General features: G+C 50.7%; 1 protein-coding gene across 12 annotated transcripts in view; it reads left to right on the forward strand.

The window, feature by feature from the left end:
* Window positions 1-27,664, forward strand: part of RAD51B (RAD51 paralog B) — a 723,675-nt gene that overhangs the window by 584,333 nt on the left and 111,678 nt on the right. For 3 of the 12 annotated variants that reach the window (XR_004320785.1, XM_032482236.1, XM_032482237.1), the window contains exon 11: window positions 17,303-17,376. The exons of 8 other annotated variants lie outside the window; for them this stretch is intronic. Coding sequence is in view for 3 of the 4 variants with exons in the window: in XM_032482236.1 (XP_032338127.1) it covers window positions 17,303-17,376 (74 nt within the window). In the remaining variant the exon portion in view is untranslated. Of the gene's footprint in view, window positions 1-6,353; window positions 8,490-17,302; window positions 17,377-27,664 lie in introns of those variants that run through there. One more of the 12 variants, XM_032482244.1, reaches the window with a different exon arrangement.

A 27,664-nucleotide genomic window follows, 5' to 3' on the forward strand; every position in this document is an offset into this window, starting at 1 on the left:
TGGCGGTATTGAGGATTGAACCCAGGGCCTCGTGCATGCTAAGCACACCTTTACCACTGAGCTCTACCCCACCCCCCGCAGTTCTAACAGGGAATCACTATGTGTTGGGTCCCTTTCTCTTCTTCCCATCTCCTCTGTTAAATGCTGTCTGCTCAGCACAGTCATCTTTTAACATTAAAACATTTCTGGAAGAGATAACACATTAAGCCTTGACATCCAGTCCATGAAGCAGATATTGCAGGAAAGAAAAAAAAAAAAACAACTCACACTGGCCCTCAAGAGAAGTGGGACAGTCATAACCTAAATCTGTGAAAGTCTCCTTGTCCATCTAATGAGGGATGAGATGTGTGGTCTCAGAGGACATTTTCAGTGCTGTCTGATTCCACCTGTACACCTGTGAATCAATGCAGGGGAAACGGGAGACAGGAAGCGGGGACCCAAGGGAGTAAGGAGTCCCCGCCTTCACGGACGGCTGTGCAGGTGGGTCTTGGGATGTCTGCTCGCTGACCCGTGTAGGGGAGGAAAACGCTCTCCTGGGCCCTCTCAGGGTCCCTGGCTGGGTCTGAAAATGAAACTGCCAAAGGCAGATTAGCAGGAGAGAAGCGGGCACATTTATTTAATGTAAGTTTTCTGTGACACCAGAGCCTTCATACGGAAAGGGAGACCCAACCTGATATTTTTACGTTAGGTTTGATGAAGAGTGGGCAGTCGTGGATGAATACGATAGCATAAGGAAAATGAAGTAAGTGTGGTAAACTGCGGGAATTTTGCAAGGCCTGTTTGCTAGGATTCTTCTCAGTGTCCCTTTGTCTCCAGAGATAAGGTATACCTCCAGGTACAAGAAGGGCACCTTCAAGTGAAGGTTTCATGGCCTGTTTCAGGGGAAGAGGGTCAGGGCGACAGTCAGAGTGACCTTCCTGCTTCTCCTGTATTCTCAGACTCCCTTCAGCTTAAAAGATTTAATATGTCAAGTCAGCATATTTGGGGGTAGCGTTGCAGAGGGTCCCTCCTCTTTGGTGGGGGCACTGCTGAGTTATTCCTTTACCCACTCATCCCTTCACCCCGACTTCACTTACTTGGTGTACTGAGTATCCACCATGTATCTGGAGCTGTCTGGGGCCTGGAGAAGCCATGCTGATTGGAACAGACACAAACTCGTGGCCCCCGTTCAGGTAAAGGGGACAGACCTCAAACAGGAAAGACCCACCTTGGATCTGACTTTCCCATCCCCCTTCCGAGGTCTCTTCCTTCCCAGGGCCTTGCTCAGGCAGGAACCAGTGGCCTCCTAGCCGGCCTCCTGTCTGCATCCTCTTTGCACTCCCACCCTCCCTGAAGAGCAGCTTCCTTCCCAGATTGTTCCTAAAAGCCAGAGCCAGATGGAGAACTGTAGCCCCGGGATAGCCAGAGGGCTGGTCATGGGGAGAAAATCAGGCCCCACTGAGGACGCCTCAAATTCCCAAAGGAGAAGCCCACCTGTCCCGGATGAACGCAGGGGCCAGGTGAGGAGGGAAGGTCAGAGGAGGAGGGGGTGGAGGGAGCCCACAGCAGGGAGAGAATGCCCAGGGTAGCGGTGGGGCCATCTGGGAGGGGAGGTGGCCAGAAAGAGCAAGAGGGACAGGGAAAGGCTGATTCTAGTGGGGGAAACTGGAGGAGAAAACATTCCAGGAAGTTTAAGGGAAGGTTTACTCTGAAGTGCATGTTGGAACCACCTCCCGGCATGGGCTCAAGGAAACCTGCGTCGGAGCCCACATCAGGCCTGATAGGCGTTTCCCTGAGCACGAGTCCACCCGGAGGCCACCTTCTGGGGAGGACCAGCCTGTTGATGCTGGTTCTGGGCACAGTTTCAGGCTATCCCTCTCCATCTCCCACAAGCCTCAGCCAGGACCTTGAGACCCTGCTACCCACCCCAGGAAGGCCTCTGCTCATCTCTGTAGCTTTGTTTCCTGTCCCTCCTGGCCTTCTCTGCACACCCCAGCTTTCTCACCATCCCCTGAGGAGCCATGTGCCTTCCTACCTCTCTCACCCCCACTCTAGGCCATTCTCAGGAGCTCCGGCATCTTCGGAATGCATCCCTGCTTCTCCCCAAGTTCCCAAACCCTACCTAGTCATCACGCCCTGCCCAGAGCCTTCTTCACCTCTCCCAAGAAGCCTTTCTGGCTGCCGGCAAGCATCTTCCATTCCTCCCCTCCACACACCAGCAACCTCTTCTTGGACGTTTCCCATAAGCCCCTTTGTATGGAGTCATTATCTTGATGTACATGACTTAGCTGTTGCGCCATCTAGATTCTGAACTCCTTAAAGATGAGGGCTAAGGATTAAAATTTCTTTTATCCTGCACGGCTTAGTGCCATGCCATGTACCTGGAGCCCCTTACATCACTGCTGATTGAATCAACTTCCCAGGGCCAGCCCAGGAGAGGCTGCCCATGGAGGGGGTTGGTAGTGGAGGCAGTCAGCAGCCCAAACGGGCCTGCTGCCTTGCCTTTGGGTCTGGTCCCTAGAAACAACTCCAGTGGCCTTGAAGAATTAATACTGCTGTCAGAGTAGTTGCCCTTCAAAGGGTCCTGATAGTTCTTGTTATATGCAAAGTCAAAAAGGTAAGGGGACTGTTCTTGGCATTTCCTGCCTCTCAATTGAGTGAGGACAGACGAATGATTTATTGGGCATTTCCTAGCCTCTCCTTCACCATAGGAAATCAGTCTGAAAAAAAGGTGCAAATTTTAAAAAGATGTGTGGCTGTTTTGAGGGGGTGGGGAGAATTCCCGTGTACCACTAAAGTGAAAAGAGAAAACTCTCTAACAGCAGGAACTCTGATCTAGAAGCATACTGACCGTAAATTTCCACCACCCTCTGAGAGCTTAAAGCTCTCAGAAAAGCTGTCCTGGTGCCGAAAAGGAGTGCGGCCAGGAGAGAAAGGCTGTGAAGTGTCATCCTCTCTCAGCTCCCCACTTCCAGATGGCCAAGTTGGTCTTCGAGTGGTGGCCATGTGCCCTGAGCCATCAGCCGTCGCCACAGACGAGGGTGGAGGGGGGCTTCATAACCTGTCAGATGTTGGTTTCAGTTGCAAACAGTTAAATATCTCCACCCTACCCCTTCCCCTGAGAGGAAGAGAGCGCCAAAGAAAGGGAATGAGGGTTGGGGGGTGAGGGGAGGGGGTGGGGTGAGGGGGGTGGGGTGAGGGGGGTGACTCAGCAGATGCAGAAGCCTGACACAAAGGGCTTTTTTTTTTGCTTCCTTTTCACTCTGCAGTGGGAGTCGCGCATTAGGTTCCTAGGGCTGCCCGAGCAAAGTACCACGCACTGGTGCTTAACTGGGCAGCTTCGAACCCCAGAAGTGTATTCTCTCAGTTCTGGAGGTTGGAAGTCTGAAATCCAGGTGTCTCCAGGGCCATGCGCCCCTGAAGGCTCCAGGGAAGGAGCCTTCCTTGCTTCTTCCTAGCCTCAGGTGGTTGCTGGCAGTCCTTGTAGTGCCTCGGCTTGTACACGCTTCCCTCCAGCATCTGCCTCCGTCTCTTGGTGGCTGTCTTCCCTGTGGGTCTGGGTCTTCTCTCTGTGTATGTCTGTCTCTGTCTCTGCTTTTCTTATAAAGACACCAGTCATATTGGAATCAGGGCCCACCCTACTCCAGAATGAGCTCAGTGTAATGTACATCTTAGTTCCAGCTGCAGAGACCCTGTTTACAAACAAAGTCATATTCACAGGTTATGACCTCAATATATCTTTCTGGGGACACAATTCAACCCACAAGAGGAGTCAACTGTTTATTGTCTATGGTTTCATTGGGAAGCCTTAGGTAACAACCAGTAACTGTGTGTGTGTGATGTCTTTATATATAGTGCCATATGTATAGACACACACACACAAATACCTATATATGTGTGTATATATACTAATACCTATAATAGGTATTATATACACCTATAATATAATAGATATTTATAATACGTGTATGAATATCCTTGATTTGTATTTAATAGTGTCTCATATATATATAAATGACATTATATAAACACAAATGACAGCTATTTGTGATTTGTATATGTGCTGTATGACACAATATAAATAAATGTATGCATGACTTTCTATATATGCCACTACATAAATACAAACCATAGGAGCAGTTCTGAGAAATGCTCTAATTTTATGAATCTAAAGAAGAAGACCGCAGAGCTGCTCTTAGTCCATTTCCTGTGGTTTTCCCACTAAAGAGATGGTGGGAAAGGTCTGTGTTTGTCCAGGCTGGACTCTGAGCAGGACTCAAGCCTGCAGAATGGACAAAGGCACCATGTGTCTGCACAGGTGGCCCCAGGGCCACAGCCACTCTGCTGGCTGCCCAGCATTCTTCCCTGCTCAACCCAGAAAACCCAGACTCTGAGATACGAAGGGGCTCATCCAAGTCCCCACGGGCACGAACAGTTCCAGAATTAGAAGTTGTGCCTCCACACATCCAAAGGCCCCCCGCATCCATGTCGCCTCCCTTCTCTATCTCCTACTTGTCCCACTGTTCTGACTAAGAGTCAGATTTTCACTTGAGTTACTTCCACTGAGCATGCCCAGAGGTTATAGGTGGTCACAAAAATAGCACTATTTTCCCTTCAAATGAGCTGAGAAATGATTTTCATGGAGGTCCTACCACATGCCAAGTTTAAAATACTTTGTGTTCAGTTGTTTGTGAGTTGAGGAAAAACTCTTCCTTTTCCAATTTTATAAAGGCTTTCTGGGGGTTTTTTTGCTTTTGTTTTTTGTTTTTTCCATTTTCTCAAACTCCAACTGACTGACCAAAAGCTTAATGTCATTTTCTGGACGCAGTGACCTGCCCAGGATATCTTTCATGATTGAGCTGGGGACTCAGGGTCTCTCGGGGGCTGCTTCTCTCCCAAGGCTCTTGGAAGGTGCCCTTCCGCTGCCTTGGAACGACTCACCCTTGTGCTCTCCTCTGCCCCAGGGGGCCCAGCGGGGTCCCCACCCACTCTCCCCTCTTCCCTGGCTGCCTGGCTTCCCTTCTGAAAGCCCTGGGGCCTGATTTGCTCTCCATCCTGCTTGCTGGGATCATCCAGCAGGAAATGGCCAGATTCAGGAATGCCTTTTAAAATGGGGTTCTGGAGCCATGCTGCTTGGAACCTTTGCTGGGGAATTTGGGGCCAGGGCCTTCGCCTCTTCAGGACTTCCAAAGGGGCTGGCAGAGATACCGCACAGCCTCCTACACCTCCCACCGCCCCTCCTCACTTCCTCTCGCCCCAGCCTCCCACCTGAGAACACCCGTGCCTGGGCCCAGATGAACCCTGCGGTCTCGGCGCAGGGCGCGCTCTGCAGCCTCTGAAGGACAAGAGGCAGAGCTCAGCGTGGCACTGCCTGGGTCCTGTGTGGCTGCGTCGGGCTCATGGACAGCACATCCTGAATCGTCAAGAGCCTAAATGGTGGGTCTCAAACTTTAGGGAGCGTCAGCATTCCTTGGGGAGCTTGTTACAAATGCAGGTGTCCAGCCCCACTTCTGAGAATCTCACAGTCTCTGGCAGAGCCTGAGACTCTGCATTCTTGAAGCCCCACCCTGGAGGATACCAGGGCCAGTAGTCTAGCGGCCACCGTGGGAGAAGTGCAGCTCAACCCCTTACTTGAGGCCTCTAGTCTGCAAAGCACATCCCAGGGCACTTAGGGGAGGTGACAAGGAAGAAGTAAAGACCAGAAGTGTGAGGCCCAAACAGAAACCAGGTGGGCGTGGGCTTGGGCCGGGGAGCTGGGTGGAGGAAGAGCAGCTTCCAGTGTGACCAGCGCTGCAGGGCTATATGTGGAAACGCTATTGGGACAGTGACTGGAGAGACCCCGTGACCTTCTGCTGCCAGTGCAGGTGCCAGGAGAACCTCCTCCTGGGTGTGGGGCAGGCCGTCAAGCCAGGTGAAGGAACGTCTCCTAATTGCCACGTGGTGAGGAGGGAGCGCCTGCCACTTCTCCCCAGGGGCGGCCCAGCGTGGAGAACACTGGCTTTGGAATCACCCTGCCTGAATGACTGTCACATGTCCAGTCTCTCCGGGTGAACCCGAGCAAGCTACGTACTCTCTCTGTGCCTCTGTTTCCTCCTCTGGAACAGGAGGACAATAGCACCCACCTCTGTCGGTTATTAAGAGGATTAAATAAGATAATATGTGTAAAGTACTCAACAGTCCTAGGGGTAGCGAGGAGTCCATGAATGTGGGCTGTCGCGTTTGTTCTCACAGCTGCCCCTGCCACCCCAGCCTCGCAGCACATCTCCAAAGCTGCCTTTTGCAGAATCAAATCGCATGAATGATTTGGATAGTCCATGAATGTCTTTGTCCCCTGTTCCCAGAAAGCCTCAGGCTCTCCCCTCTTCTCCCTCCAGAAGCCCCTGACACCTTGTAAGTGCCAGTTTGGAATAGGCAACTCTTACAGCGACATCCCCCTTCCTCTCCAAGTGACCCACCTCGAGGGACATTTTCACCCCTTCCAGTGATATTGAAGGAAGTGCTCAACAGATGGGGGCCAGAACGTTGCAACCGAAAACGCCAGTTTTGAATTCCCACCCTCTGCCCTGACGAAGGCTGTGTGATCTACAAGGTGCGATGGGGAGTTCAAGGCTGGAATCAAAGACTCCCGAGCAGATGGAGGAAGGAAATGCACAGACAGCACCCGATTAATCCCCCTGCACCTTTGCCACGTCGGCCTCGGGGGCTGCCCTGCTGGTCTCAACCTCTGAGGAGGCTCTGCCTCGGTTTCCCCCGGCAGGGTGGAGCAAGCTCCCACAGGCGTGTTGTGGCGCATGGTGAACTAACTCCCTCTGGAGTTAGTACTGGGGGTGCTGTGAGTATTGGCTCTCTGTCCTAGTGATCAGCCCTGAGGACCTAAGCACGTAAGAGTTGTATGACTTTATAATAGAAGGTCCCAATTTGTCAGGATAGCCAGTGGTTCCCCTACAAACCAGCCCTCCTCCTGCACCCTCATCAGCAGTGTGTATCTCAAGGTTATCATGAGGGGAGAGCGGTGCTGTTTTGTCCTCATCTGGTGTATGGCATGGACGTCCCAAGGGGAGTATCCCTGAGCCAGAAAAGTGAAAAAGGATGAGGCAAAATCTCTGCAAGACAAGAGACTCCAACCCTTTGAGCATTTTCTAGATGAAAACCCTTGCCGCCATGTCCAGGCACTGGCTGTGGGTCGCTGCCAAGGAAGACCCTCCTCCTGTGCTCTGGGGGAGGACCTGGGTCCTGCAGGGCTCGTGACAGGGTCCCGTGGGGCCGACCCTCTCACCCTGATGGCTCCCTGGCCAGTGGGAAGGCGAGGCTGGGAGAAGAGTCACAGGGCGCTTTGTTGATTCTGTTGAGTTCAGAGAGGGCTTCCCATTTGACTTGGCGAAGCAGAAAAGTTCTTTATTTCCCCCAGCCTCAGGGCCTGCCAGCCCCACGGCTGAGGGAGCAGAGTTTCCTCCCTTCCCTGACTCCCACACCGTGACTTGCAGAGTTCAATGAAAAGCTCCATCCAGAGCGGGCCGGCCAGGTCGGCGACGCGCCTGTTTGATCCCCAGAACATGCTCATTCTTCCCCTCCAGCGCAGCCGGGCTGGCCCTCCCCGTGATCCTCCCAAGCTGGCTTTTCTTTTTTCTTTCTTTTTTTTCCCCCTAAGACCAGAGCCCAGTTATTTACCCAAAGAAAACAGGGAAGTGACAAGGTAACAGAGTACACATGTTGTGAAAATATGCAGGCTGAGGCCGAAGAAAAGAAAACATTCTTCCATAAGTAGCTGCCTTGTTAATTCATTTTTTTTCTCCAGATTAGAACCAGCCATTTCTTGTGCTCCTTCAAGCACCTTCTGTGGTTTCCTGACAGCTGCCTGCAAGGGGTGAGATTTGGCTTGAAAAATGGGCCATCGGTCATGCTTCAGGGGCAAGGCAGAAACCAAAATTCCCAGATTGCTCACATTCACTGCTCCCTTTCTAGAGGGGAATGAAAGAGGGCGAGGTGGTGGGGAGAAGATTGTATAAATTCAGAGGCGTCACCTGATTTTCCATAAGAAACGACAGCTTGGTAATGAACAGTCCTTGGGACTGGCTTTTTTACCTCCTCTGAAGTTGGTTTCCGATCCCTGGCCAGCCCAGTGCTTTGCAGCCTTGAGCGATAGCCACAAGCTGATTCTCGGCAATTAAAAATAATATTGGCCCTGATAGACGACTTTGGGGTCCCCCCCGACCCCCCTACACACACCCTTTTCATTCTGTGCCAAAGATCACTTTCCCAAACCTGTTCAGAACAGCTGGCCGCGACCAAGGAGGTTTCTAGAGTGGATCAGGGAGCCACTGGGGGTATTAATAGCATTTGCTCCACCTGGAGTTTGGGGCAGGAAGGGGGCGATCTACACTTTTGCAGGGAAGTTGTGCATAATCAGTTTGGGGCCCAATTTTTCTTCACTGGATCCTTTAAACCTCAGGGCCGACAGAATGGCTGAGAAAGCCTGCAGACAGGCTCTCTGCGGCCGGTATCCCTCTGGTACAGATCTCAGTACTTCCCGTTTTTTTCCCTCCTCAATGTTCCCGGTCTCCTTTTCGGCCCGTGGGTGTTGGCCCATGGCTTGGCCTGGCTCTTCTCAGGAGAGGTCACACCGCAGAGGCCTGGACGGCCTCTGTTAGCATTACTGTGGCACTTTCCGTGAACTGGAGGCCTCTGGAACCAGCCAATCCATCTCTGCACGGGGCAGGCCTGTGAGAAAGAGAATGACGTGTTCCCCTTTCCCAGAGAGGAGGCAGGTGCAGGCCTGAGGGGAGCCGGGGTTGGAGGGGCCTCCTCACCCCTTTCTTATGGCCACAGAGTTCGTCAGCTCCCCCCGCCAGCACCCAGCAGCCTTAACCTCAGAATGGGTGGAAGTCCTTCGGTCTCCCCACCCGGTTTGCCACCACCACAGGGCACCTTCCCAAGAGCCCAGGAGAGGGCTGGACTTCAGCCCTCTTGATTATCAGGTTGGGTTCGAGGGGAAGTGGTATGCCTGGAGACAGAGGCGGTTTCTGGGTCTGAGGATAAAGTCTGACCTCCAGGTGGACCTCTCCCATTGAGAGAGCTGGTAGGCAGGGGGCACGTCCCCTCAACGCCTGCGGCCTGGTTGGCGGAGGGAATTGCAAAGCACCAGTTTGGGGGGCAGGAGGCTGGGAAAGCCCAGCCATGCCTCTGGTGAGCCTCCTTGACGTGGGTCACCAGGTTCCCACTGGGTGAACACAGCCTCTCCCCAAACTGGGCCGGACTCCAGTCTCTGGCCATAGGTGAAAGATTCTATTTCCGACGATTGTTTTCAGATATTCTACATCCAGTGAGTGAAAACACAATAGTGACAGGAAAAATTCAGCACACACACACACACACACACACACACACACCACAAAGGTGGTCCCATCTCTCACTAAGAGGAGGTCCAAGACCCTTTTCTCATTTCAGTCCTTGATGTGGGTCTGAGGGAAGCAGGGCCTTTGAACTCGGCAGCACCCACCACAGGCCCAGCCACGAGGGTGTGGACGGGGAGCCAGGCAGGACAAGCTGCCTTATCAGGGGCCAATCTCAGGCCCTCCCGTGAGGACCAGGCTTCCTCTAGCAGAAGGTGATTTACAGCCGTTTATTCAATCAGCCGAGGAGGCTGAGGAGGGCCTGGGGGCAGCTGGGATCTGACTCAGCCAGAGCCAGGCCTTTCTGTTCTCAAATTTCTGCACAGCCCTAAGAGCAAACCTCACTGTGTTCTAATCCTGGCAAGTCTCTCCCTTCACGTTCTCTCCTCTCCATTTTGGGCATCCTTAAAGTGCCTCCAGGCAACAGGAATGACTGCTAAGCCCTCGGTGATGAAGAGCTGGCAGGGAATGAATTCTGACGACATTCGGTTTTAAGAAACAGCCTTCGCTAATCCCAAACTCCTAGTTTATCCCTCCCTGGCCCTTTCTCTTTTGGTAACCATAAATTTGTTTTCTATGTCTGTGAGTCTGTTTCTGTTTTGTAACTAAGTTCATTTGTATCATTTTTTTAGATTCTACATATAAGTGCTGTCATATGATATTTATCTTTCTCTGTCTGACTGACTTCACTTAGTATGATAATCTCTAGGTCCATCCATGGTGCTGCAAATGGCAACATTTCGTTCTTTTTTATGGCTGAGTAGTATTCCATTATATGTATATACCACATCTTCTTTATCCATTCATCTGTCAATGGACATTTAGGTTGCTTCCATGTCTTGGCTATTGTAAGTAGTACAAACTACTATATATAAAACAGATAAACAAAAAGAACCTACAGTATAGCACTAGAAACTATATTCAATAGCTTGTAATAGCCTATAATGAAAAAGAATATGAAAAAGAATATATATATAAAACTGAATCACTTTGCTGTACACCAGAAACTAACACAACATTGTAAATCAACTATATTTCAGTAAAAACAAACCAAAAAAGAATCAGCCTTTGGGCTCCTACGATTGTTGCTGAAAGATTTTTCTCTGGGTTCTAGGTGAGGCTGGCCCTCAGATTCCTCCTCCGACTTCTCAGATCTCTGCCTTCCTTTACCAGAACCTGAGATTTGAAGCAGGTGGTCAGGTTCTGATTGGTCATGGAATCCAGCATCCCTGTTCCAACAGGTGACCATCCTGGGGTTTGAATTCTTCTATGAAGGGAAGCAAACCACTTCATAAAGACATCTGAGCCATTGTTTGAAAGTTTTCAACCTCAGGAAGTTTTCTCTTATATTGAGGTGGACTCTGCCACTCTGTGACTAGTTTTATAATAATTCTTAAGGGCTGGGGAGCAGTATAGCCAGGCCTCCACACCCAGCAGAGCAGACACATAAAGGAGGCCAACACCCACCCCCTCCACCCCTGCTTCTCCCTGCATCTCATGCCTGATTATTCATATTTTGATTAAATATTTGACAGACTCTTGTTTTCCCCCCAAAGTGTTTTCGTGATGGGCTTAACATCTTCATGTCAATATTATTTTTTAAGATCTTGCTGAAAAGTTGCTATTTTTGGAGAATGCTCAGAGGAAGCAACTGCTCCCTTGCATGTCTCACTCCATCCCATTATCCTGATGCAGCCAGGAGAGGATCTGGACCACTTCTCTCCAGGGATGCTTCCCCTCACCCACCTTTTCCTAGTATTGCTGTGACCATAAGCCACCCTTGCTGAGCGAGGTACATCTGCCTGCATCTCATGCGAATGTTGGGGTGAAAATTTTGAGGATTGTTTTTCTAGAACAAGGTAAACTTGTTCCCTTTTCATGGGGCCAAGCCCTCACATTCCCCTGGTTTTTGTCACCCTTGTCTCCTGGCTTCTCCAGCTTCAACAGTTCCAGGAGCCACCCTTCTCTACAGCTGATGAGAAGCTAACTTTACATAGCTTCGTACTAGAATGTTAGCTCTGGGAGGGCAGGGAGTTTGTCCAGTCTGTTTGTTTTGGGTTTTGAGGTTTTTTGTTTTGTTCTGTTTTGTTTATGTCCTTAGAGTCTATAACTATTTGTTCAATGACTGGCTACCAAGATGCAACTTATAAAGAAAACCACATCTTCCTCTCTTATACTCTGTACTAAAAACCCGGAGAATAAGCAAGAAGGCAAATGTGGCCCATTGTGCACAGAACTGTCTTACTTACCGTCCCTGTTGGGTATCAGGAAAGCAACATTAAGGCCACACTTCAAACAGCAAGTCCGCAGTGCAACCAGGCCAGCCCCTCAGGCTTAGGGATTCTCGTCTCACATCTTATGCCAGCTTCACTCATAATGTGATCTTGATCCATTTCTAGAAAACTCAGTCTCGGGGTAGCTCTGTAGGATCTTACCTGCTGCCACCAGATCAACCGTGCTCTTCCCTAGCTCCATTCATAGTCAGGGATCAGGGCATATACCTGCTGAGCAGGGAGAAACTCCTGGTGCCTTGATGACTGGGAGACTGTTCTAGACTCTCTTCTAATACTCATCAAACTCTGCTTCTACAGCTGGAATATTTGTTGTATCACTTCTCAGCTCTAAAACCTAAGGCCCTCTTGTTCTCCAAAATCAAGTCTCAGCTTCTCTGCTTGGCTTTCAAGATTCTTCATCATCTGGCCCCACCTTGCCTACTCAACCTAAGTTCTCCTTACTCCTCACTGCACACCCCCTTCCACCCTCTATGGTCAGGCCATGTTGTTCATTGTCTTCCCTGGGTGTTTTGTTGGTTCTTTTTTCAACATACTGGAAAATGGGCTCATATGTTTAAAAAAATTTTTTTTAATTAAATAGATTTTTTTAAGTGCAGTTTAAGACTCACAGCAAAACTGAAGAGAAAGTACAGAGATTTCTTATAGACACCCCCCCGTCCTCCACTACCACATCCCCCCAGCATCCCCTACCACAGTGGTGCATTTGTTAACATCAGTGAACCTCCTATTGACACCTCATTGTCACCCAAAGTTCCTGGTTTATATTAGGGTTCACTCTTGGTGGTGTACGTTTTATGGATTTTGACAGATGTATGATGACATGTACCCACCATTACAGTATCATACAGAACAGTTTCACTGCCCTAAAAATCCTCCGTGCTCTGCAAACCTTTTCATAGTCCTATTTTTGTCATCATGGATAGTGCAAGTTCTCCTTCCTTCACAAAGCCTTTCCCAATGGCTGTAGTCCACACAGATCTGTCCTCTCCCAGGACTCCTGCTCCACCAACAGGTAGGGCCACCCTTGACCATGCTCTTATTGCATCCTTCCATATTAGTTCTGTCTCTGTAATTGGAGTGTAAGCTCCTAGTACTTGGACTCCCACCACTGTGCCCAGCCTATGATAGGAGTTCCACAAGCAGGGCCACCATATTGAATAGCTCTGGGGGCCCTTTTTACATTATATTCCATGTGAATGGGGTCCCTAGAGTTATGTAGTACTGTAGCCCTATTCACAAGTCCTTGGATGATTCATAAAACCCAGTCTAGTACCTGAAAAAGAAATAATTATCCTTATCATGATTCAGTTCAATTCTTCGGGTAGTTATTCAATACCTAACTACCAACAGTACCAAAATTAATAAATCAGTGATCCTACCCTTAAAGGAATTATAGTCTTGTGGCAGAAAAGTAAGCAAACAGATCGTGATAACACAATGTGAATAGTGCTAAGAGATGAATATGTATAAAGAATATAGCACTAAATATTTAGCTTGAAGAATCAGCAGGAATTTGTCAGGTAGGTGAGTGGGTGGAGGGCATTCCAGAAGGAAGATGGAAAAATGAAAGCGCAGGGCATATTTAGAGCCTTGCAAGTGGTACAGTTTAGTTCCTGATGATAAAATCAGAAGCACGGTGATTGAACGATTGCCTGCGCTCCCCAAGTAAACTTACACCAGATCATTGGCACAAAAGGACCATGTACTCTGGTTCCTGGGTGGGATAAGCCCCAGAGCCCCAGTGTATTCTTTTCATTTGCACTGTCCTGTGTTGTGCTGTGCACAATATGGTGCCCCATCCAAGTGGTGGGGTTGGGTCCTCCAGAGTCCTCAATGGACAGCCTGAAGAATGGGCCACAGTTCTCTACAGGCTTTCTTTGGCAGCTTGCACTGTTTTGGCCTACCTCATGAATTTCTTCTTCCTCTTCCTCCACCTTCCTTTTCTTTCTCATCTTCTGATATTTTTTGTGTATTAGAAGTCTGGTTAATCGGCTAAGAAAAAAAAAGCCATTGCAGGCAAATGTAGAGTGGTTTCTGCCCCTTACATGGCTTCCTTTCCCCGGTCCCATTCTAGGTGGTCGGTCATTGGCCGCCATGTTGGAGCTTGGGCGTGACTGGGCTTCCGCAATGCACAGCCCAGTCCCAGAGCATGAAAAGAGTGCGAGGTCTAGCTGGATGAAGGGGCTGAGGCCCCGTGCTGTGATTCTGGGCACCTCTAATTTCCCCTCTCTCTGTTTCTGCTGTGCAGCAGCAGCAGGAGTTTGTTTAAGGCTTCCAGAGCGCCTCTTTGTTTCACCTGGGAAAGTCCCTACGGGGAGAGCTGAGAGCTCCCCAGAGGAATGGCTGGAGGCCTGACCTCTGTCACCTGAATTGTTTGGATGAAGAAGCCCCCATAGGGGTTAGGAGAGTGATCAATTGGCAACTTAAGGAGTGAAGACCTCTCTCTCCCTCTCCTCCCTCTGCTTATTGTGCTCGGAAGGGCAGCGGGGTCAGCGGCAGCAAACTGAAGGGCCAACTAGCCGTGCCTTGAAAGGGGCTCGTTTTGTGTTTCAGTAATGAGCACTCTTTCTCCCCTTGGATGCACTCAGATTTCACGAGTTACAGGGAACCCGTCAACTGCTGTTTTCATTGTATGGGACTCACAGGGAACTTGGATATAGGGCAAGCCTGTTTCAAAGGAAACAGGGGAGAGACAGTCCTGAATAGATGCAGTGGGCTGTCATATGCAGATCATAGCCCCAGTTGCTATGGGACACCTCTGCCCGCCCAGAGGGCAAGCTGCTGAAGTCCTGTTCTGACCTGGCTGCCTCCTTGGAGATGGGGATGCCACTGCTGAAAGGGCACAGCCAGCAGCCGGCGCTGCCCTGGACTCCCCGCTTTGCCATGGAGGTCGGCTTAACAGCAACTTGAATCCCAGAAGCCTCTGCCCTCTACGGGCTGCTCAGTCAGGAGACTCTCATCCAGGAGCTGAGGGAACAAGCCAAGTAATCCTGGCAAAGTGAAGAGAGGCAAGTCGAAAGGGGTTTCTGCTTACGGGCCACCAGGCCTCTCCTCACTGAGGGGCCACCAGGGCCCATGATCTGGAACTGGGGCCTGATGTTAGAGACAGGTTTTTACCTTGTTTGTTTGCCATGCCCTGGGAGAACACTTGGCAATAACATTACTTTCCTGATGGGCTCATTTTGTAGCCAACAGATATTGTTTTCTTTCCCCCGTTTACCTAATGTGACCCAGAGTATCAGGATGGGCCATGCCCACAAGAGGAAAGAGCAAGCCTGCCCTGGTGGCCCTGGCTCCCCAGCCCCAGGCCCCTCTGCCCTGCAGCTCCCTGTCCTGCACCCACCTGTGGGAACAAGAAATAGCCAGGGGGCTGTCTGGCCTGGAGCAGAGCCCAGGGCATGACCTGTGGTAGAGCCTAAGATTAGGGGAGGGCCCAGAATTAAGATTCTCTCCAAAGGGTCCTTCAAGTGAAGAAGGCATCTGGAGTTCATGGTAAGAACCAGAGGAGGATACTGAGAAATGTTCCCAACAACTGGTTACTAAATACCCTAGTCTACTTAAAAGGGCAAAAGCATGGCCCTGTCACCAGGGAGTCTGGGTCTGGGGACTGGGGCTAAGCTGGGAGGTGGAGCCAGGGCCCTCAGGCAACCTTCTGTGACCTTCCAACCCTCTTGTTTTCACTCTTGTGGCCATTTTTGCCACAGCTAAGCTTCTCCCTCTGAGGGTGTCCAAGAACAATACTTAAGTCCAGAACCCCGCCCTCTGGCATATGAAGAGGGTAACTTTTGCTTATATGGATCCGTCATGTAGGATGCTTTGTAAGCCTGAAAGCTCCGTGCAGATGTAAGATACAGTGACCCTTCCGGGAAGAATCTCAAACACTGGCAGAGGGGAGAGGCAGGGATGGCTGAAGAGAAACAAGATTCCCTGGCTGGCTGGAGCTCAGGACAGATGACGCTGTGAACTAAGGCTGCAGCAGCAGGCTGAGGGCCACACGTGCTGCAGCACCGGGCTTGACCGTGCAGAAGAGAGAGAGCGTTTGGCTGGTTGGCATGGTCATTTTCCATTGCTGCTGTAACACATCTCCACAAGTTTAGTGGCTTCAGCAATACAACTCATTCTCTTACAGCACTGGAGCTCAGACGTCTGACATGGGTCTCACTGGGCTAAAATCAGGATGTTGTCAGGGCGGTGCTCCTCTCTGGAGGCTTCAGGGGTGACTCTGTTCTCTTGCCTTTTCCTGCTTCTAGAGGCCACCCACTTCCCTTGGCCGATGGCCTCTTCCTCCATCTGCGAAGCCAGCAATGGAAGGTCGAGTCCTTCCCACGTCTCATCACTCTGACCGCCTCTTCTGCCTCCCTCTTCCATTTTTAAGGACCCTCATGATTACCTTTGGCCCACCTGGATAATCTAGAACCATATGCCTATTTTAAGGCCAGCCAATTAGTAACCGTAATTCCCCTTTGCCTTGGAAGGTAACATGTTCGTAGGTTCCAAGAATTAGGACACTGACATCCTTAAGGAACCATTTTTCTGCCATTGGTTAGTTGGTTGGTTGTTCATGGGTCAGTTACTAGTTGTTTGATTGTTGGTTGGCTGTTTGTTGAGACTTTCCCCCCCACCCCACCCTCACCCTTACCCAAGAGCTGGATAATCACACTTATTAGAAGAAGGGAAAAATAAGAGTGTGCAGTCTCTAAGGGGAGGAAGGGGCTGCTGGAGGCAGGCACAGGAAGTGAACATCATTTCTTCTCATTGCCTATCAGAATGACTCTGTAAAGCACAGTCCCAAGAACTAGAAGACAGACCATTCTGGAGAAGTTTGTTAGCCCACACCCCCCCTCCTCAGATCCCGGTGCATAGCTGGGTCATGTTTCATACAAAAATTTGGCTTCAAGTACTTGGTTTCTGTCCCATGTCTTCTGGCTTAGAAGCAGGGATGTTTGAAACTCATTTAAAAATGTCTGGTCAAACTTTTGAGATACTGTCTCTAATCCAAATACACTAGTGGGTTTCACTAAGGGGCTAGTGGTCCCCCAGAGCCTCTCAGTCCTGCCGTGGGTTTCAATCTCTCTCCCACACATCAGCCCCAACCCAGCTCCTGAACCCTGCCCAGCTGCCTCCTCGACTTGACAGCTTGCAAGCTGGACTGTGTCACCAGCTGCCCTGCTTCCTACCTTGTTGGAAGCTGAAGGTTGGTCTTTAGGAAGTCCATCAAAACCCTTGAAATCAAATGTGAGCACTGGTCACTTGCTCTTGAGCTGTTCTTGCAGCTGGGTATTTCCTCACTCAGGTCTCATGAAAAGCGCCTTCCCAGAACCCAGCTCCTATTTCCCAGTTTCTTTGCCTGGAGCTCCTGATCCCAGTTAGCCACCCAGATAACTCCTAGGATGCCCTCCACCGCCCACCTGTGGACTGTCACCTGGCCTCTGGAGCTGGGCTGTCCACTCATCCTTGACTCACTGTTTATCCTGACCTCCCAGTGAGTCCCGGCTTCAGTGACTGACCTTCCAGTCGAGGGCTTCAATCTTGATACCCCTTTGCCCGTGGAGATCTTGACTCCCACTCTCCAAACAGCATCAGCAGCAGTGTAATAATGGCTAATATTTGAGCTTTTATTGTGTATCTGTCCCTGTGCAGGTACTACCTCGTTTAATCCCCACAACAACTCCAGGAAGAGCCCTGTGAAGAATAAGTACCAGTCCATTTCACAGGTGAGGAGACAGAGGCACGGAGAGATTAAATAGTTTACCCAAGGTGATACAGGTCGCATGGGGTGGAGTCAGGATTCATGGGCCATGGAGCACCAACTGCTATAGTCACCCTCTTTCCACTTGACTCTGCTTACCGTCCACTCCCAAAAGCCAGGGCGATCCATGTACATGAGATCATGTCCCTGATCTTCTCAGAACCTTCCAGTGGCTCCCATCTTACTCAGTAAAAGCCAGTGGCTCACAGTGGCCTACAGGCCTGCATGATCTAGCCCTGCTCCTTCTCTGCCCACACCCCTGCCATCTCCCCATTCCTCTCTCTTCCTTTCCTTGCTGTTCCTCAAGGAAACCAGGCTCCTGCCTACCTCGGGGCCTTTGTACTTGCTAGTCCTTCTCCCCCACACCCATATTTTGGCTTGTTCCCTTCTCAAAGGAACAGTCCACATAAAGAATAGAAACACCCTATCTTTGCTAGCACCCCTGCCCAAAGGCTCCCTATCCCCCTTACCTGGCTCATTTTTCTCCATCAGATTGTTACCAAATAACACATGAGACATGTCTATGTTGTTTATTATCTGTCTCTCCCACTGGGAACAAAGCTCCAGCCTGTACTTGTGGAATGAATGGATGGAGCTCCAGGACTCCCCTCAGGAACCTGATGTTCAGGGGGGCTCCAGCCACCCTCCAGCTCCCAGGTCCCCACCTATGCCTGTTCCTGGGCCCCCAGGTGGAAGACCTTCCATTCAACTCACAGAGGAAGATTTAGCTTCATTCTGGTGCTCAAGTGCCCTCCACGAAGCCTGGCAAACAAGAATAGGCAGCACACATTTTGGGCCTAAGATCAGTTTTCCATTCTCATTGACCGCTGGGGGTTTCTTTGGCGGGGAGGGACTCACTCACCTGTTGAAGGGAATTCAAATTGTGTCTCTCTACCCTCACCCTCACCCCAGCCAGCCGGGGTGACAAGCAGCTATGTCTTCAACCACTGGCCGTGTGGGCCTAGCCCTCAGCCCTCAAAACCCTGTCCCGCCCCCTAAACACGATTTAAAATAATAAGACTGAGACATGGCTGTCTATCTCTCTCCAGAGACAGCTCCTGTCCCCCCAGCCAGTGGCTCAGCAGCCCGTGTAGGTGACACTGGAGGGCTGCCTGAGTGAGTCCAGGGTCCAGGGGCCTCCATGTTGAACCCCCTGGGCCTCCCGAATGAGACAGGAGGGAGCCTGGTCAGTGGATCCTGGGCCGGGGAAACAGGAGTGTTACTGAAGTGGTCCTGTGGTTTGAGAGCCTCGCAGTAACAGATTCTGGGCATGTGTCCCCCATGACTGTTCTCTAACAGAGAGTAGTTCATTTTTATTTTTATTTTTATTTTTATTTTTTTATGGCCAGTGGCAAGGCAGCACCTGTGGTAACCTCATTAGTCTGTTCCAGAACTCCTCAGAGAGAGGTGAGAGCCTGCCAATTTAGTCAGGGGTTTTTTGGTCTTAGGCTCCTGGGTGTGGGGGGATTGGGGAAACAGGCCAAGGGGTAAAAGAGGCGGGGGGTGGGAGGGGAGTAAGTGGAGTCTTTTCATCCAAACCCACTCCGAGGTTAGAGAAGAGGAAAATGTGTCTTTGACTGGCTTTCTGATTCCCTTAATAAGTCTTCTGACTAAAAAGACCTTAGCTTCCAAGAAGCTTCTCAAGAATGCCTATTTCTCTAATGGGAAGCCATAGGGATGGGCTTAGATCACAAGTGATACCATTTACTTAGTGTCTGCCTTGTGCCAGGCGTTGTGGAGAGCCCTTTCAGTGCCTCTCCTTACTGGGAGCTGCTCAGCCAGAGGTATCTGGTCAAAACCCCTGAATCAGCAATGCTATGAGGATGTGGTTTTTAATCCCCAACTGGAAGATGAAGGAACGGAGTTACATGACTTGCCCAAGTTCATGTAGCTTCTAAATATTTGGGCCAGAGTCTGAACTGACGTCTGTCTGATCCCAAAGCTCATACAGCAAGGCCCTGCCTCCTGGTTCTCTGCGGGTCACCAGACTGCATTATTCTCCAGGCTAAGAACCTACAGATTTTGGGGTCCAGTTGGTTCAGAGTGGGTGCTTTTTGGGTCTTGGTAAGTTGAAACTGACCATTGACTCCCACCCCCCCAGCCTGGTAGACTCCAGAACATAGATTCTGTCCTTTTCTCTATAACCTCTCCGTGGATCTTCAGGCTTCGGGGAATGAGATGTCAAGCCCTTCACAGGAAGATTGAGGAGGCCTAAGCTTAAGACCCCTTGTTCCAAGGCAAATCTCTTGGCATCCTCCCCATGGCACCTGGTCATGAGGCGTGAGTCTTACTTTCTAGAGAGATGTAAAAGCAGTGGGCATGACCAGTCCTGAGGGGCGCAGGGAAACACCCTCAGGGAGTGACCCAGTCCTCGGTACTTCAGAGCATCCAGGGTAGGAGACGACCTTGCCACCTAGCAAGCAGATCAGTATTAATCTTCGGAACTCTATCGTTGGATTGCCTGTGCTGGAGGCCAGATCTGGTGTGGACTTTGATCTGGGACAGGGGCGCTGTGTAAGGTCAGCAGGGGGTCAGAGGTGGGCCTGAGCTCTGATTCTGATGATTCAGAATCCATGCTCTTTTCTGAGCTCACCGCTGCCTCAGTTCAGCAGATTCCAGGGTGCACATGTTTCAAGAGCAAGAGAGAATGTTCAATTTTCCTTTATTTAGAAACAAGGCTCGATGAAGGAGGAATAAACAGGGTCATTCTGTCTGTGGTTTGTTGAGATCCCCAGTGCCCTCTCCAAAACGTGTGCAAACAGAAGGAGCTTAAAAGCTGACAGAGAGTTATGGAGAGGGAAGCAGAATTTCCAGTTTGATTCCAAGTCTTTTCAGGCCTTGACCTTTAGCCTAAAAGCCAGAGAGCCCAGCTGATCTCCATGACGACTGTAACTCAAGAGGAGACACCGTGGGGCCGGGAGAGAGCGGGGCAGGACCAGGTTTGCACATTCCAGGGTCATGGGCACCCAAGGAACTTCCTCCCCTCTGCAGGATAATAAGGTGAAGCCCCTGGTCCCTACTTGTCCCAAGACCTTATCATGGCCTTGTCCGTGATTTTAATCATTTTGAAAATGAAGGCCCAGCCTCAAGAAGGAACAACCAAAGGCGAATCCTCTCTCCTTTAGTGCAGATGTTTCCGCAGTGAAATGGAAACTTGTTATTCTTGTAATTCTACTCATTGTTCTTCTGATTTTTACTTTAAAAGAATTTAGAAACTTGAATCCCGGACTGGTCATTGCTACAGGGTTCTAAATCCCAGGCCATGAGCCCAAATTCCTACTGTTCGCTCTTCTTACCTTCCTCATCCCTCACCCCTCAGCAGCTTCTGCCTCCCTGGGCCTGGTCTCAGCCCTTCTGCCCACCAGCCATCCTGCCTGTGGTGATTCCTTCCCTGCCCTCGGCCTGTATTTCCTCCCAGAATGGAAGGGTGAGGCTGGTCCCAGGGTGCACCTCTAAAAGGAGCATGTTGGGCCGCACCCTCCCTGGTCCCCTGTGGCTGAGGTCAGCCTCTTCGCTAGCAGAGTGGCCAGTTCAGTTCTTCTGCCCGCCTTTCTGGCTCTGTGCTTGGACCATCTCCATGCCTTCCTCCATTTCTTGCTGCACCTGGAGACTAGAATGTGTTCTTGCCGAGAGTCAGGTTTTCCCAAGACACATGACTCTTAGTAAGGGAGCTGCTCCCCACGTCATAGAAATAAATCTCCTCCTTGTTTTACCTTCAGTACAGCTATTTCTAGAAGCTGGACTCAGGCCTAGAGGGACTGTGTGTCATCCATGCTTTTTCTGAAATCTATCCTCCTGTCTGTATCTGGGCAGGCCTGGATATAGGACAGGTATCCTAAAATCACAGATGAGCGTTCCCGTCCTAATGGGTACCATTTATTGATGGTTTGTTACTTGCAGGCACAGTGCTAACTAAGCTCCTTGGTGATAACTTGGTTCAGTCACGTGCCCCAGTTGGGCCCGGATCAGCCTGACAGCAGAGCCCACTCCCTGAGCAACTGCATTGAAAGTTTCCCCTCTGTCTTCTCTCCTCTCATCTGCGTGGACCCTTCCCTACAGCACCCGCCCACCCAAGCATAGCCAGTGTCTTGGGATCTACTTCAGTAGACATTGCTTAGTCTACACCTCTGGTTCACAAGGGCCCAGAGCCTGTCACCAGCACACGATCATCTCCACCCCAAGTCTCCTACCCATGTAGTCTGCCTTTCATGCCCTCACAGGGTCTCCTACTGTGTACACCTTAAGTCTAGTTGCCTGCTTTGCTAGGTGGAACCTCCATGGGAGGGACACCAAGATCTGCCCATCTCCCTGAATACCCCCTCCAGGCCCAGAAGAACCAGTGTGCAACCCGTCTCGGAGCCATCACTCACTCCCAAGCCTCTTCTTGACTCAGAAAATTTGCACCTGAAAAGAACCCTTTGCCGTGGGTGACCTGACTCACCACCAGATTCTGCAAGTGGCTCTTCAGTGCTGCAGAGACAGACTTCAGGGCTCCACCCTCAGATCTTGTCTCTCCTCTGTCTTCATTCACTCCCTACATGATCTCATGCTGTCTCATAGCTTTATATGACATCCAGCTGCTGATGGCTCCCAAGTTGAGTATCTAGCCTGGACCTCTCCCTTAGATTCCAGAATTGCATAGCTAACTGCCTCCTTGACATCTCCACTGGGATATAGCTCTTGGGCATGTTCAGGTTAACATATCCAGAATCAAAGTCCTGATTCTCATCATCCCCACAGCCTGCTCCTCCCTCGGTCTCCTCGCATCTATAAAGGGCAATTCCAGTCTTCTAATTTTTTAGGCCAAAATTTTTTCAGTCATCCTTGCCTCCTCGGGGAATTTCACACCCAGCATCTAAGCCATCGGGAAATCCTGTCGGCAGCTTCTTCAAAATAAACCCGGAATCCAACAACCTCTTACCTCAACTGCTGCTTTGCTAGTCAAAGATAACATCATCTCTTGCCTGGATTATTGCAAAAGACTCCTGCTGGTCTCTGTTTCCAGTCTCCCATGCCTCCCTTCAATCTATTCTCAACACTACAGCTAGGGATTATTTTAAAACATAAGCAATCAGGTCACACCTCTGCTCAAAACTCTCCAGGGCCTTCCAGCCTCACTCAGAGTAAAGGCCAGTGTGCTCACCATGGCCTACGAGGCCCTGCCTGATAGGTCCCTCCTCCTCTGCTGCCTCCTCTGCTTCTCCCCTTGCTCTTTCTGCCCTGGGCACAGCGGGCCTCTGTGCTGTTCCTCCAACAGATGAGCATGGTCCCACCTCAGGACCCTGGTCCCTGCTGATCCGTCTGCCTAGAATGCTTTGGCCCCTAAATCCTCATGGCTAGTTCCTCATTTCAGGTTTCCAAAACATCACTTTATCAGAAAAGTCTCCTGTCACCTCCCCGTAGAAAAGAACATCCTCGTCACCTCCTGAACACTCTTTGCCCCACTTCCCTGCTTTAATTTTTCTCTATAGCACTATTGTTACCAGACATCTTGTGTTGGCTTATTAGCCATCTCCCACTTAACATACACACACACACACACACACACACACACACACACACACAAAAGAGAATAAGGGGAGGGACTTTGTCCATTTTCTCCGAAGCCTATATCACATACACTTTGAATAGCGCCTTCCATGTAGCAGGTGCTCCATAGGTATTTACTGAATGAATGAGTAAATGAATGAAGTCAGACACGTCCTCAGGGGTAGGTTCAAAGCTGAGGGAATGTTGGCAGTGTCTTCTCTGTGGGACTTACAGCTGGCCTAATGGGTTATTTCCATCAGGCAATCTCCTGAAAAGCACCCTGACCTCTGTGATGCTCTGGTAAGTGTGTGTCATCGGCACATTGTCAGGCAACAGAATGTGGCGATGGCTGTTAGAACTCATTTCTACTGGAAGTGAAAGCAAAGAGAGCAAAGATGAAGAGAGCCATGCGCCCCCCAGGGAGAACGTGGCAGGGCAGGCTTCACAGTGTTTTCAGAATCTACCAGCCCACCTCCTGCATAACCTGCTACACAATTAGTTAAAAACAAACAGAGCATAATATCTGAGCCCCAGGTCCTACATATCCTTTGATAACCTTTCTCCTTGAAGAATAGATCAACTTGTAAGGAAAGGTCCTTGATAAAGAACTTCCGAGGCCAAGATGGAAAGAGTAGGGCACAAGGTCATGAGGACCAAAATCCAGAAGGAAGTTCAGGGAAGCTGATCTGGATTTAGATACAGCGCCCAACACGTGTGCCTTCCAACACAAGGCAAATCAAAGGGTGACAAGAGAAAGGAGAGGAGGATGCACTGGAGGAACCGCTCATAGGTTTGTGTGTCACCCAAACCCAGCTCTTGGGAAGTATTGGATATTCAGCAATCTGCGTTGCAGGCTTAGCCTCCCTCCCGTGAGACCACCTCCAATTTCCCTTTGTGACCTGGCCTCACTCACCTCAGAAACTCAAGGGTCTGAAGGCAAGTCACTTCAGAACCTCTCAAGCAAGAAAGCAGCCCCTAGTCTTCTGTTTCAAGACCGTAGTCCACCTGCTTCCAAACTGCCAAGTTCCCCATCTGCCTCACTCCAGCTGCCACCCACAGAGATCTAGGCCCCCGCCAGAGTAGGCTGGAGGAGGGACCTCTCAACTCAGCACTTGAGCGTCTCAGACAATCAGCCAAGGCAGCTCAGAGATTTCTTTTATTCTGAGAGCGCCAGGACTTCAGCAGGTCCGCTAGATCAAAGGCCCAGCACTGGCCTGGGCTTCTCTTGAACTGAGTCTTGGGAGCCAGACTAGGGGTTTGTATTGCAGGGTAGCATTGCCAGATTTTACAAATGAAGATAGAGGACACCCATTTAAATTTGGGTTTCAGATAAACAGGGAATGATTTTTTCAGTATAAAAGTATGTTCCATAAAAATATTGGGGATATACTTATGCTGAAAAATCATTCCTTGTTTTCTGACATCCCAGTAGCATTTGGCATTCTCTGTTTTATCTGGCAACCCTATCTGCACAGTGCCCAGACACAGCAGCAATGCCCAAATCAGCCTGGCTAGCGCTGGGTCTGCTGTGTGGGACGCAGCTCCCAGCCCCAAGTCCTGTTCTCCACAGGCCTCCCTCCCAAGGGGGCTGGCCGGTCCTCTGTCAGAGCAGCCAGGAAAGAAAATGCACGTTGTACGTGTGAATTTTATATACTGTTATAAATCAACATTGCCTCAATTTATGAATGAATGAATGAATGAATGAAAAAGAAAATGCAAGGAAGAAAATACTTGTGGTATGTGCCTCCTGCAGTCAAGGGCACAGGGATGTTTGGAGGGTCTTGTTCAGACCATTTGCCCAGGAGGAGGAGGAGGTGGCCCGGGACAAGATGGCGACAGGGAGTAGAAGCAGGAGAGAGAGACAGGGCCTGGCAGGGCCAACGTGGAGCTCTGAAGGCGGCTTCTGGAAGGTGCCACCCCAGGAGGCACTGATTCGCCGCTTGCCTTGCCCTCCCTGAGGCCTCTGCTGGCTCCACTATCCCAGGACAACAGAGAGCCTGGGCTCCCCCTAGGGACCTCTCATTTCCCCTTTTGATTCGCCCTTCTCCTCCCACAGCCCCCTCAGTGTTCTGGATGTGGTGGAGCCCTCACCACCCTGCCCCACATCCTCACGTCCTGCTCACAGACCAGCTGTGGTCTCCCAGGCTGAAAACCCTATCCCTCCCTCATCCCAACTGTGTGATCTGGGAATATTTAGCACTCTGCCCATCTGTTTCCATCTGCAAATGAGGACTCTTGTTGGAATAAAATGAGTTAATACGTGGGAAGCACGTAGAACAGTGACCAGCACGGAAAAGACACTGTTACATCCGGGGGCTGTTTTTCATCCCTGCTGCTCCTGAAGGGCCCCCTCAATCACTCCCGATGGTTTTGTTCTGGGTTTTCAACCCTCTGCTGCCCCTGACACGCAGCTCCCGCTGACTTCGCTCGTGGTGTGCCTGACGCTGGCCTGCCACATTCTTCTCCCACTTTGACATCTCGGCTTCCTTATCACGGTCATTTGCCTCTCTCGGTCCCTTCTAACCAGGCCCATTGCGCCAAGGTTCTTCCCTAGCTCTGTTCTCATCTCTTGGTCCCCTTCCCTTGGAGAGCTCCAAGTAGGAGACTCAAAAGGGAATGAGAGGCTTTGGTGCCTGGGAGAAAATTTCAGGGCTCTGATGGAGGCAGAGTACATGATGGGAGCGGGTACTGAGGCGAGCCAAGGAGATTTTGCAGGTTCTCAAAATCACCCGGGGGCCTCCCTAGAAGGCAGGCCCTGCATGCCCACACAGGATCCCTAGCTAAATGGGCGATCGAGGCCAGAGGACACACCTGGGAGAGTGTGGGGCCTTCTGGGGGCCTGGACTCTGTGTCACGATGCCTCCTGAAACTGGCTGCATGGAGATGAGGTGATTTGCCCAGGCAGGAGTTCCATTGAGTTTGCCCAGCAGGTTTGTCTAAGACACCTGCAGGCCTGCCAGGAGGGGATACGCTCTTCCCAGACCAGGTGACCCTTAATAGCGTCGTAAGTTGGAGGAGAGGCTGTGAAATGGGTTAGAAAATGTAGACCTACCCCCTAACATTTGGGGGCTCCAGGCAAGAGACAGTGGAGGCCAGCTCCCACGTGTCTAAATATTTGAAAGTAGCAAATCAAGCTAACAAACTATTAAATATAGTAAGTTCGCTCTTACCTTGACAAATACACCTTCATGACATCCTGAAGGCCAAGTTTGCCCTTATAATGTGTGGACTCCTTGGTGTTCCCTACTATAACGTGGTGGCCTGAGCAGAGCTGGCCCTGGGCTGGCTTCATACCCTGGCTCCATCTGGCACCAGGAAGAGCGTTGAGTGCACGTGTGTGGTCACTCAGGCCACATGTCCAAGCTCCAGATACACACGCACCCCCAAAAGTCACCCCTCGGCCACCCCCCAGGCTCATAGATATGTACACCATGGCATGGCCAGTCCACCCATGTTGGCAGGACAGACTTAGGCTAACAGCCCACACTGGCCTTGGGATTAAGCTCCGGGAATTGGGCAGGAACCCCGAGATCTGAGTACCTGAAGCAAGATCCAGCCACAGGGCACATGTGGGCTGGATGCTTGGCCCATGGCTGCTGGACTGTGGCTGGAGGAGAGCCATGCAGACCCCTAACTCATGGGCCACAGCAAGGGCCACTCTTGTCCCTAGACCAGGGCCAGCGCCCAGTGAGAGTGACAGTAGCCAACAAGGAGGAGCCTCAGAGGTTTCCTAGAAGAGTCGTCCGTCTGCCCAGGCGCCTCCTTGTCCTGGACTGGGCGTCTGCCCGATACCTCGTGCCTCAAGGTCATGCAGGTGTCACCGTCTCACGCTCCCGACACAGTGGGGACCTTGTTTTCCTCCTCTCATACTCCCTGACTCTAATCCCCACCAGTCTGTGCCATTTGGCTGGCCTCCTTGGCAGAAAGGTGACAAAAGGCCGTGTCTCTGAAGAGTCCAAACCCTCAAGCAGAACCCAAAGCCTCCTTGAGTCTGTATGAGCTGATAGCCAAGGGTCCTGACCTCCAGGTCCAGACTCTGGCGTCCTCTCACCTCCCACTGCTGGGGTGCTGGAGGGAGTCACTTGAAGCAGGTTCATGGATCCGAGAAGCAGAGCTGTCACACTGCTTACAGCAAGCCTCTTTCCTCCCCTCCTGCACTCATGCTACTCCCCCACTGCCTACACCAGCCTTCTCCATCAAGCCCCACCTCCCAGTGTTTCTCAACATCTACCTCGACTCCGGCCAGCTCACCTCCTCCCCCAGGCTCTTCCTCTGCTCCCAACATCCGCTCATCTGCCCCTGACTCAACTTTCTCCTTATGTCTGTCCACATTCCTTTCATCCTTCAAGGTACACTTTAAATTTCACCTCCATGAAAGATGCCCAGTGCTTTCATTAATCCTTCTCCTGGTGTATCACCTGTATTGTTTACCACCTGGACTCCACGTTTGGCCCATGAATTACATTCGTGTAGTACTTACACCATATGGCATTAGTGTTCTTTCCTTGTTACACAGAAATCATAGGACTAGAAGAGATCTTAAAGACCATCTAGTCTAACCCTCATTTTCTGAAACCAAAAGAGAAAGGTTTCATGACTTACCCAAGCTGAAACTGCTAAAATTACACTCAGCTCTTTTAACCCAACCTAGGACTTGCCCCACAGCCTCTTGCTGCCTCTCTACACCGTGTCACCCACAGGATGGGGCCGTCATGAGGTGCAAT

This window comes from Camelus ferus, chromosome 6 (genome assembly GCF_009834535.1).
Source record: "Camelus ferus isolate YT-003-E chromosome 6, BCGSAC_Cfer_1.0, whole genome shotgun sequence".
NCBI lineage: Eukaryota > Metazoa > Chordata > Mammalia > Artiodactyla > Camelidae > Camelus > Camelus ferus.